General features: G+C 32.3%; 1 protein-coding gene across 2 annotated transcripts in view; it reads left to right on the top strand.

Moving 5' to 3' along the window:
* LOC143073628 (pseudouridylate synthase 1 homolog) overlaps positions 1–5,263 on the top strand; it is a 36,570-nt gene extending 31,307 nt beyond the window's left edge. For both annotated transcript variants that reach the window (XM_076249309.1, XM_076249308.1), the window contains exon 17: positions 4,920–5,263. In XM_076249309.1, coding sequence (XP_076105424.1) covers positions 4,920–5,243 — 324 coding nt within the window. In that variant the 3' untranslated portion in view covers positions 5,244–5,263. The remainder of the gene's footprint in view (positions 1–4,919) is intronic.
* The last annotated feature ends 7,317 nt before the right edge of the window (positions 5,264–12,580 follow it).

Genomic DNA, 12,580 nt, shown 5'->3' with positions numbered 1-12,580 from the left:
TAATAGAGCAGAAATTTGTGAACATTTGCTTAATAGAGCAGAAATTTGTGAACATTTGCTCAATAGAGCAGAAATTTGTGAACATTTGCTTATTAGAGAAGAAATTTGAGAACATTTAATGACTGTTTTATAATAAGCCAATGTAAAGTAAATTCAGTAAACTAACTACTGAAGAAAATAAGAATTATATAGATTGTTTCAGTTGTTGTTATATTAACATCATACAAGAATTGATAAACGTATGGAGTAAACTCTTGAATCTTGCATTAAAGCAAATCCACCAGAACTGATATGAATAAACTTAAAAATAGAGATACTATGGACTATAACTCAGTATACCATGAATAGAAAGGAAACAAAAATGACAATTACTTTGACAGATAGTTGTTAAATGCTCAAGACAAAATAAATTATATATAGAATCTAGACTCTTTTAAGTTGGAAAAAACTGTTGCATATTCTTCTCGACAAGTCTTTTCAAATTAACTTAAAGTCATTTTGAAGGTCAAGTTATGGAAACAATAATCATATCATAATATAATCGCTGTGTTGCTTTTTATATGTACTGTTTTTACTGTCATATTTTGACTTTGAAATTGTGTTGTTATAGAATGTAAATATTGTTCTAAAGGTGAACTATTTAAATGCACATATATATAAAAAAAAATGTAAAAAACAATGAATATTATAATGCCTTATTTGAAGTATTTGATGTGTTCAAATTTATCATAATAAACAATTAAATTTGATGTCTTTTAATATTTTTCACACCCCATTCATTTTTGAAATTGATAAAAACAAAACCTCCAGTCAAGAAGAGAAAAAATAATGAGTTGGAGACAAACATGGTCACAACCCAAAAATGCAGCTTCACACATGTTAGAACTACTATAAAGGTCGTCTCTATTTTAGCTAGCAAAAACTTAGTTCTCTGTGTCTACCTTCTTGTTCAATTCAAGTAATACCTTTTCATTTTGAATGTTAATTTAAAGGTCAGATCACCTATGATGAACATGTCAAAATCAATTAACATGTCAAAATCAATTAAAGTTTCCTTAATGATCCTTGACCAGTAATGATAGCATCTGGCGTATATACAAAATGTAGGCCTGGTATCGATGATGAGTTTATATAGAACAAATATATAGACATTTCCATTCTCAATTTTATGTATGTCCATGAGAGAACAACACAATACTTGAAAAGTTTGTTTTAGACCTCAAAACTGAAAATAATAAACTAGTTGAAAGTAGATCAATCACAAGAAAGATTAGATTTTGGTTCACAAAGTTTCCTTTAACAAAAGGTGTTATTGTTATTTCATGCATTAATTGTCAACAAAAATCTAAGGTGAGCAACACAGGGTCCTTGGACCCTCTAGTTTACATAAATAAGGCCGTTAGTTTTCTAGTTTGAATTGTTTTACATTGTCTTATCGGGGCCTTTTATAGCTGACTATGCGGTATGGGCTTTGCTCATTGTTGAAGGCCGTACAGTGACCTATATATGTTAATGTCTGTGTCATTTTGGTCTTTTGTGGATAGTTGTCTCATTGGCAATCATACCACAACTTCTTTTTTAGCTCACCTGGCCCGAAGGGCCAAGTGAGCTTTTCCCATCACTTTGCGTCCGGCGTCCGTCGTCGTCGTCGTCGTCGTCCGTCGTCTGTCGTCCGTCGTCGTTAACTTTTACAAAAATCTTCTCCTCTGAAACTACTAATCCAAATTGAACCAAACTTGGCCACAATCATCATTGGGGTATCTAGTTTAAAAAATGTGTGGCGTGACCCGGTCAACCAACCAAGATGGCCGCCACGGCTAAAAATAGAACATAGGGGTAAAATGCAGTTTTTGGCTTATAACTCAAAAACCAAAACATTTAGAGGAAATCTGACATGGGGTAAAAATGTTTATCAGGTCAAGATCTATCTGCCCTGAAATTTTCAGATGAATCGGTCAACCCGTTGTTGGGTTGCTGCCCCTGAATTGGTAATTTTGAGGAAATTTTGCTGTTTTTGGTTATTATCTTGAATATTATTATAGATAGAGATAAACTGTAAACAGCAATAATGTTCGGCAAAGTTAGATTTACAAATAAGTCAACATGACCGAAATGGTCAATTGACCCCTTTAGGAGTTATTGCCCTTTATAGTCAATTTTTAACCATTTTTCATAAATCTAAGTAATCTTTTACAAAAATCTTCTCCTCTGAAACTACAGGGCCAAATTAATCCAAACTTGGCCACAATCATCTTTGGGGTATCTAGTTTAAAAAATGTGTGGCGTGACCCAGTCAACCAACCAAGATGGCCGCCGCGGCTAAAAATAGAACATAGGGGTAAAATGCAGTTTTTGGCTTATAAATCAAAAACCAAAGCATTTAGAGGAAATCTGACGTGGAGTAAAAATGTTCATCAGGTCAAGATCTATCTGCCCTGAAATTTTCAGATGAACCGGTCAACCTGTTGTTGGGTTGCTGCCCCTGAATTGGTAATTTTGAGGGAATTTTGCTGTTTTTGGTTATTATCTTGAATATTATTATAGATAGAGATAAACTGTAAACAGCAATAATGTTCATCAAAGTAAGATTTACAAATAAGTCAACATGACCGAAATGTTCAGTTGACCCCTTTAGGAGTTATTGCCCTTTATAGTCAATTTTTAACCATTTTTCGTAAATCTTAGTTATCGTTTACAAAAATCTTCTCCTCTGAAATTACTGGGCCAAATTAATTCAAACTTGGCCACAATCATCTTTGATGTACCTTGTTTGAAAAATGTGTCCGATGACCTGGCCATCCAACCAAGATGGCCGCCACGGCTAAAAATAGAACAGGGGTAAAATGTAGTTTTTTGCTTATAACTCTGAAACCAAATCATTTAGAGGAAATCTGACAAGGAGTTAAATTGTTTATCAAGTCAATATATATCTGCCCTGAAATATTCAAATGAATTGGACAACCAGTTGTTGGGTTGCTGCCCTCCAATTGGTAATTTTTAAAGAAATTTTGCTGTTTTTGGTTATTATCTTGACTACTATTATAGATAGCGATAAACTGTTAACAGCGATAATGTTCATCAAAGTAAGATCTACAAATAAGTCAACATGACCTAAATGGTCAATTGACCCCTTAAGGAGTTATTGCCCTTTATAGTCAATTTTTAACAATTTTCATTAATTTGGTAAATTTATGTAAATTTTTACCAAATATTTTTCTCTGTTACTAATGGGCAAAGTTCATTATAGATATAATTGTAAGAAGCAAGAACGTTCAGTAAAGTAAGAACTTCAAACACATCACCATCACCAAAATACAATTTTGTCATGAATCCATTTGTGTCCTTTGCTTAATATGCACATAGACCAAGGTGAGCGACACAGGCTCTTTAGAGCCTCTAGTTATAGATAGAGGTAAACTGTAAACAGCAATAATGTTCAGCAAAGTAAGATCTACAAATAAGTCAACATGACCAAAATGGTCAGTTGACCCGTTTAGGAGTTATTGCCCTTTATAGTCAATTTTTAACCATTTTTCGTTAATTAAAGTAATCTTTTACAAAAATCTTCTCCTCTGAAACTACTGGGCCAAATTAATCCAAACTTGGCCACAATCATCTTTGGGGTATCTAGTTTAAAAAATGTGTGGCATGACCTGGTCAACCAACCAAGATGGCCGCCACGGCTAAAAATAGAACAAAGGGGTAAAATGCAGTTTTTGGCTTATAACTCAAAAACCAAAGCATTTTGAGGAAATCTGACATGGGATAAAAATGTTTATCAGGTCAAGATCTATCTGCCCTGAAATTTTCAGATGAATCGGTCAATCGGTTGTTGGGTTGCTGCCCCTGAATTGGTAATTTTGAGGAAATTTTGCTGTTTTTGGTTATTATCTTGAATATTATTATAGATAGAGATAAACTGTAAACAGCAATAATGTTCAGTAAAGTAAGATCTACAAATAAGTCAACACGACCAAAATGGTCAGTTGACCTGTTTAGGAGTTATTGCCCTTTATAGTCAATTTTTAACCATTTTTCGTAAATTAAAGTAATCTTTTACAAAAATCTTCTCCTCTGAAACTACTGGGCCAAATTAATCCAAACTTGGCCACAATCATCTTTGGGGTATATAGTTTAAAAAATGTGTGGCATGACCTGGTCAACCAACCAAGATGGCCGCCAACGCTAAAAATAGAACATAGGGGTAAAATGCAGTTTTTGGCTTATAACTCAAAAACCAAAGCATTTTGAGGAAATCTGACATGGAATAAAAATGTTTATCAGGTCAAGATCTATCTGCCCTGAAATTTTCAAATGAATCGGTCAATCGGTTGTTGGGTTGCTGCCCCTGAGTTGGTAATTTTGAGGAAATTTTGCTGTTTTTGGTTATTATCTTGAATATTATTATAGATAGAGATAAATTGTAAACAGCAATAATGTTCAGCAAAGTAAGATCTACAAATAAGTCAACATGACCAAAATGGTCAGTTGACCCCTTAAGGAGTTATTGCCCTTTATAGTCAATTTTTAACAATTTTCATTAATTTGGTAAATTTATGTAAATTTTTACCAAATATAGTTCTCTGTTACTAATGGGCAAAGTTCATTATAGATATAATTGTAAGAAGCAAAATCGTTCAGTAAAGAAAGAACTTCAAACACATCACCATCACCAAAATACAATTTTGTCATGAATCCATTTGTGTCCTTTGTTTAATATGCACATAGACCAAGGTGAGCGACACAGGCTCTTTAGAGCCTCTAGTTATATTGAATGTTGTGTCCATACTTGCCCCAACTGTTCATGGTTCAACCTCTGCAGTTGTATAAAGCTGCACCCTGCAGAGCACCTGGTTTTATATAGAATGACTTTTATTAACAATACCTGTTACTTATAATGGTTTTTATGTTTATTTCAGACTGATATTGTAATAACACCAGAAACAGGGTTTAATTTTAAAAGCAAAAGGTCAAATTTTGACAATTCTGAAAATACTAAGGCCAATGAAGATAACTCCGATGGACATTCAGAATCTGAAGTTAAAATAAAATCAGAAACCATTGAAGATAACTCAGATAAACATTTAGACTCTGAAGTTGAAATGAAATCAGAATCTGAAGTCAAATTAAAATCTGAAGCTGATGTCAAAATAAATTCAGAAAACATAGAAGATAAAGACTTGACCAAGGAAAATGAAGAAGAAGCAGACCAAGATATTAAAGCTGTCAAAGTTCAATCATAGCATTAAATTTACATCAACAATTACGTTTTTTTAATGTTCAAGCCATGTGATTTATATCAAGTATATTCACAAAGTATGCAAGAGAAATGTTTCATAACTTGGAAATAGTAGAATCTTTTAATTCAATGGGCTTATTGAAAACTGAATAACAGAATGTCCTTAAATACAAATGCGAGGAGATACCAGGTATGCATTAATTGGGTCCGGCAGCAACCGAATAATTTAATGATTTAAAGACATCAAGACATGTGGCTAAAACTGTAAAAACTGACCATGCTCATTAATAAGATAAAATGTAAAGAGGAGACATTACAGTTTTCAGGGGAAATAACTGATAAATAAGAGAAATGTTAAGAGTAGACAATAGCTTTCAGGGGAGATAACTGATTAATATGGTAAATGTTAAGAGACAATAGCTCTCAGTGGAGATAACTGATTAATATGGTAAATGTAAGAGGAGAAAATATCTTTCAGGGGAGATAACTGATTAATATGGTAAATGTTAAGAGGAAACAATAGCTTTCAGGGCAGATAATTATTAATTCAACATTGAACATTCAATGTCTGTTGTTACTAATTATGTAAAAGGATGTGGTTATACTAGAGACTTTTCACAGTACTCCTAAAAATTGAAATAAAATTAAGTTGCAAAAGAAAATAATCAGTTGTCAGGCACTACAAAGAGTGTGAGTCACTCAAGAGAGGTTAGTTGTTTACCCTGGACAATGCAATATTTGTCAGTTACTATAAAAATGATATTTGTTTACTCTGGGCACTGCAAAGAGTGGCAGTTACTAAAGAATAACTTGAAAAAGAGCTTGTCAATTACTCTAGAAATGTGATTTGTTTTCCACAGGCACTACACATAGTTTTAAATTTTTATTGGAGGGGGGGGGCTCCATGGCCGAGTGGACTAAATAGTTACTACTGCAATCACTAGCCAGTCAACACTGAGGTTGTGGGTTTGTGCAGGTGCACTGGACACCAATCTTAATAGACTAGGATTGCCAGTTATTGAGGTTGGTGATTTTCTCTGGGCACTCTGTCTTCCTCTACCAATGAAAAATGGCTGCCATGAAATAGCCCAAAATGAGGTGCTTAAAAGTGGCTTTAAAACAAAGAAAATAAAATCAAATTAAATTCTTATGGAATGTCAGTTGCCATTGCTAGGCACTATAGTTATTTCCTAATCAATATCTTCAACTAGTAAGTAAGTTCTATCCAAAGGAAATTCCTTCATGGTAACAGCAACAGCAGTGAACTTTGAAATATTGTCCTGAAAATCAAAGATTCTTCCTCTTTCCTATACCTTCCATTTTTGTCTTGTTTGTAGTATAAAATATTTGTATATATTTATATTTCAGAAGGTAGGATACTTCGATGCTTCATACCTTGTATGCAGATACCTTATGTTACAGTTTCTGTCTGTTATATGATTATTGTCCTTGACCACATTTTCATGGTTGAAAATATTTTATAGTTTTCTTATCATGTGAATTTCTCACTTATTATGAGAAATAGGATATTTTTAATTTGTATATAGGTCCCTTGCAACATCTACACGTCACTCCTGACCTCAACATCATTTCATTGAACAGTGATCAAGGTTAACGTAACATTTTTAAAAGGTCTGTTTCTCGGATACTACATGTATAATTAATAGGTCAACTATAATAAGTGTATGGAATGATTGTAAGGAGTACATGTCTGAGAGGTTTCATCTGACTTTCATCTCATTTTCATGGTATATTGGTTAATATTGGGTTTTTTGGGTTTTGTTCCTTCTTTCAAGTACTATTAGCAATAGGTAAAATACATTTGGTGTATGGAATGATTGTCTGGCAGGTTACATCTAACCTTGACTCATTTGCATAGGTCAATGTTAAGTTTGTGTTTATGTCTGTTTTTCAAATACTATAAAAAGTTGGCGTGTTCACTCTTAAGGTAGCACAATACAAAGATTTTATGACTCCAACTCCCAAGTTTTAAAATCCTGTAACTTTCTTAATAATGCTTGAAAATTTATAAAAGTGGTAGTTTTGGATAGCTAACAGATTACTCTTTCAAATTAATGCAATGTTTGTATTATGCAACAATTATGTAACCAATTATAATGTTAACTGTGTCTAAAATATTTTTCACCAAATTTCCACTTTCAAACGAAATTAGCTTCTTCATAGGTATCCCTAGAGGGTTGATTTTATTACATGTTGTTCCTATGGCCATTATCTACAAAAGGGTGTCTCAGATTTCAGATAGAATGTATAGAACAAATTTTACACCTAATTAAACATTATCTTCTTTTATGTGGTTAGGATGTTAACACTAATTAGAGATTTATGAGAGAATGGAATACCATAGAGACAATCTGAGACACCCTTTTGAAGCCCATGATGTGTTGATTAAGATTTCGTTAAAATTTTCTGTATAGTTAAAGAGATGATAGAGCTAAATTCATTCAAGTGAACTTACCCAGATTTTGCCACTAATTACATAATAATTGATTACATAATGATTGCATAATAAAAATATTGCATTCATTTAAAAGATTAATCTTTTATCTATCTATATATACCTCTTTTATTATTTTCTATGCATTCATAAGAAAGTAACAGCATTTCAAAGGTTAGTGATTGGAAGTAAAAAATTCTTTGTATTGTGCTACCTTAATATAAGTTTAAATCCAAATGAGCAAAAGAAACTCAAAATTTCTTCTGGGATTTGTTTAAAAAAGTACTTCATCCTGGAACTTTGGCCTATTGTCCTTTAACAACCATTAGAATATTTATCTTCACTTACATCTTCAATTGGTATAAGATAAATAATATAATTTAGAGCATTTGCTCCCAACACTAAGGCAGACCAAGAAGGTATTGACTATATGCTCTCTAATTGTTGTGCAATGAACATAAAAAGATGAAAAATAGTCAACTCAACAGGACACAAAAAATATAACATTGATAAACATAAACCCCACCAGAAACAAGATCTTAGGTCCTTCAGAAGGGTAATTAGGTACTGATCTTTCATCGTTAAATTTTCTAATCTTTCAGCGGCAGTGCTCTTGTCCTTTTAATCCTGGTTGTGTTCATTACAAAGCCTATCTTCTGTATTAATTGTTATTTATAGTTCATGTCCAGGAAGTTAAAACAAGCAACAATCAACTAACTATCCTTATGTTTTCCTTTTTGTATACATAGGATTTCGTTTTCTACTACATTTAGAACAACCTTTAGGTACATGCGCATGTGTGAAAAAAGAAATGTCGACTTTTCTTTCTCTCTTGAAAATTTATTTTAAAATGGAATAAGATGGACTAAAACGGAATTCAACATGAACAATTTAAGTGATTTATGTGAAAGGAACTGTTAAATTTCTATATGAGTCCAAAAAAGAAAGCCAAAAATCCAAAGAAAAGGAAAAACACGAGTGGTCAAAATGTAAGTGGTCAGAAACGAAATAAAAAGACACTGAAATCAACTCACACGCCGAATGAAAACAAAAACAATGCAAGTCAAAATAAAACCGATAGTAATGTAATTGAAAAGGCGAATATGGACACGTTTAACGTTCCAGCTTATGATTCCCCAATGATCCAACAAAACAGATCACAATTCCAACAGTATGCGGTATCGCAGCATCCGATTCAAAATCCAAATTTTACTCAACTTTCGCCAACACTACCAGCTGCCGGGTTTTACACAAGTACCCCACACAACTTACAACCTATGATGAATCCTAATATAGATGCAAATAATAAACTTGATATGCTTACCCATAAAGTTAATGAAATTTTCAACAAAATGTCGATGATGGATGAACTGTCAAAAAAATTAACTTCGTTTGATAAAACTGTCCAAACCTTAGTGAAAACCGTCGAAAATGTAACGAAAAGAGTCGATGAGGTCGAAAAGAGCATGAACTTTGTGAACGAAAAATTCGAACATAATAACAACGATGTTAAAGAGGTTAAAAGTGCTTTTAATGAAATTCGATCCGAAAAAGATGCCACTAATAACACAATCTTCCGACTACAACAAGATCTAGATGACTTATATGATCGGCACATAGATCTCCAAACAAGATCAATGCGGGAGAACCTGATTTTCACCGGAATACCGCTTCAGGAAAAAGACGAACAAACGGAACAAACGGAAAAAATCATTGAAAACTTTATGGTCGAACAACTCAAACTAAACAGACCCGCGGAATACGAACGTGCTCATCGTTTTGGGAAGGAATATATTGAGAGAAATAGAGATGGCTCAGTTAAATTTACAACAAAGCCGATTGTCTGTAGATTCAGAAACTTTAAAGAACGCGAGACTGTTCGAAAAGCCGCAAGAGAGTTGAGGGATACTGGATTCGGCATTAGTGAGCAGTTCCCAAAAGAAATTAATGACAGACGAAAAACGCTATGGCCATTCTTTCAAGAAGCACGGAGACGGGGGAAAAAAGGCATTCTTTAGGAGGGATCGCCTCTTCGTAGATGGAGTCGAATTTTTTCCACCAGAGAAAACAGATCATCAAAACCCTGGAGCGACAAGACAACAACCGAGACGAAACTACGATGATGAAGGCGCTCGCCCCAAATCAACCCAAGGAAAAAACAACGGGAGACGTTCCAAGAAAGGACATTAGGACAACCTGGAGGCAAAGAAGATACAGTACGAAGTGACCAGTCAACCGATACATGTGACTTTCACCCTTGTGAATTGAATTTAACTGTAAATAAAACTGACAATAGTATTAACCTGTTATGTTTAAACGTATGTGGTATTAAAAATAGATTACTTTACCCTGAATTTAAATCCCTATTGTGTAATCATGATATTATCTGTCTTACTGAAACCAAACTAGATGATTGCGACGTAATTAATTGTGATGAATTTGTTTTTAGTTTTAAAAATAGACACAAGCTTTCTAACTATAGATCTGGTGGTATTGCATTGGGTTACCGAAAGTATTTAGAAAAGTATATTAAACCTATTGAAACTGAATGCAAATTTGTTTATTGGTTTACTATTGATAAGAAAGTCTTAAATTTATCTGAAAACGTTTTTATTGGTATAGTTTACATACCACCAGTAAATACAAATTATACATCTGAAGAAGCTTTTAATGAGATAGAAATTGAACTTCAGAGATTTTCTGAAAAATCTGATTATATTATTTTGGTTGGAGACTTTAACAGTCGCACAGCAAATTTGCCTGATTTTTATGATGAAGATGATATAGATGATTTTGTAATTGACAACCTTACTGATCAATCAGACTATACTGATGTATATATGTTAGATGATTTAAATATACCAAGAACAAGAAATAATCCAGACAAAGTTGTAAATTGTTATGGTAGAAAATTTCTTGAATTTTGTAAAAATAACAAAGTATTTATTTTAAACGGTAGAGTTGGCCAAGATGTTATTGGTCGGCCTACCAGTAGAAGTAATAGTGTTATAGATTATATTATTTGTACTTCACACTTTTTAAGATGCGTATCGAATTTTGAAATTCTTGAATTTTCTAAACTTTTTTCTGATGTTCACTCACCTTTGAAACTATCTTTTAATAGAGTGAACCCCACATTTGAACTACTCACTACAGAGTTATCTTATCAAGAAGAAAATAAAATTGGAAAATGGAAATTTCAGCAAGTAAATGATTTCAAAAATAACATAGATGAAGACAAAATAAGAAATGTTATAGATGAATTATCTGTTTATAGTAATAAAGAAAATGTAACAAAATATGAAATAAATACTGCAGTTACAAATATTACTGATATTTTAATAGATTCTGCCAAAGCAACATTTGGTACACAAACTTTTAATAGAAATATGCTGAATTGTAATAAAAAGCATAATAAACAATGGTATAATTTTGATTGTAAAAAGGCAAAGAAGGAACTGAGAAAGGCACAAAGAATGTATAAACATTATGGGTCAAATTTATTTAAAGAAAGATTACGACACTGTGAATATTATTATAAAAGTCTAATGGACGAAAACATCAGGAAGCATAATAGAGAAATAAGTGATAATATGAAAAAATTAAAATCCAAAAATCCCAAGGAATTTTGGAAATTATTTAACAAAGGTAGACAAAGAGAAAAAAGCAATATATCTATTGAAACTTTATTTGATTTTTTCAAAGAATTAAATGAAAACAAATTTGAAGACAAGTTTGTCATTAATAATGATTTGAACTCAAATCTTGTAAATGAGACACTGAATGGTGTAATTACCCATGACGAAATTATTAAAGCTATCAAAAAGGCGAAAAATAACAAATCGCCAGGTGAAGATAAAATAATCAATGAATATGTTGCAAATTCTCTTGACAGTATGATTGATGTATATGTTAATTTGTTTAATCTTATTTTTGATACGGGTATCCTGCCGGAGGCCTGGCTTATTGGAAACATAATACCAGTATTCAAGAACAAAGGATGTAAATTAGACGCCAAAAATTATAGGCCTATTACTTTATTGTCATGCCTTGGTAAGATTTTTACATCTATTCTGAATGATAGATTGGGGGAATTTGTTGATGAACTTAATATCTTGAACGAAAATCAAGCAGGCTTCCGACATGGATACTCTACTAACGATCATATTTTTTCATTGTATGCACTCTTTGAGTTGCTATGTGTTAAACGAAAAAAATTGCATTGTGCATTCGTTGACTTTGAAAAAGCCTTCGACTTTGTTCAAAGAAACTCTCTTTTGTATAAGCTTGTTTTAAATAAGATAACTGGTAAATTTCTTAGAGTTGTAGAATTTGTATAAAGATGTGAAATCAAGAGTTGTACATAACAATGAAGCATCTGACATGTTTGTTAGTGATATTGGGGTCCGCCAAGGGGAAAATCTTTCTCCTTTATTATTTTCTTTATACTTAAATGATCTTCATGAATTTTTGGAAAATAGTGATTTAAAAGGTATACATTCAATTACATCTGATATAGAAGATGAACTGGATATTTATTTTAAGATATTTGTCTTATTGTATGCTGACGACTCGATTTTACTCGCTGAGACAAGCACAGATTTACAATTACTTCTAAATAGTTTTTCAGAATATTGTGAAAACTGGAAACTTAAAATTAATATTAACAAGACAAAGGTTATGATATTTTCAAAAGGTAGACCACAGAATAATTTGAAATTTTATATTAATAAAGAAGAGATAGAAATTGTTAAGAACTATAAATACCTTGGTGTTATATTCTCTAGAAATGCATCTTTTTTTGCAACTAGAAAATATCTTAGAGATCAAGCTACTAAAGCTATGTATTGTGTTATTAAGAAGTGTAGATCAAACCATCTATCTAT

This window comes from Mytilus galloprovincialis, chromosome 4 (assembly GCF_965363235.1).
Source record: "Mytilus galloprovincialis chromosome 4, xbMytGall1.hap1.1, whole genome shotgun sequence".
Classification (NCBI taxonomy): domain Eukaryota; kingdom Metazoa; phylum Mollusca; class Bivalvia; order Mytilida; family Mytilidae; genus Mytilus; species Mytilus galloprovincialis.
Note: the sequence above shows the minus strand (reverse complement) of the source record. Positions and strands in the feature narration are given on the sequence as shown.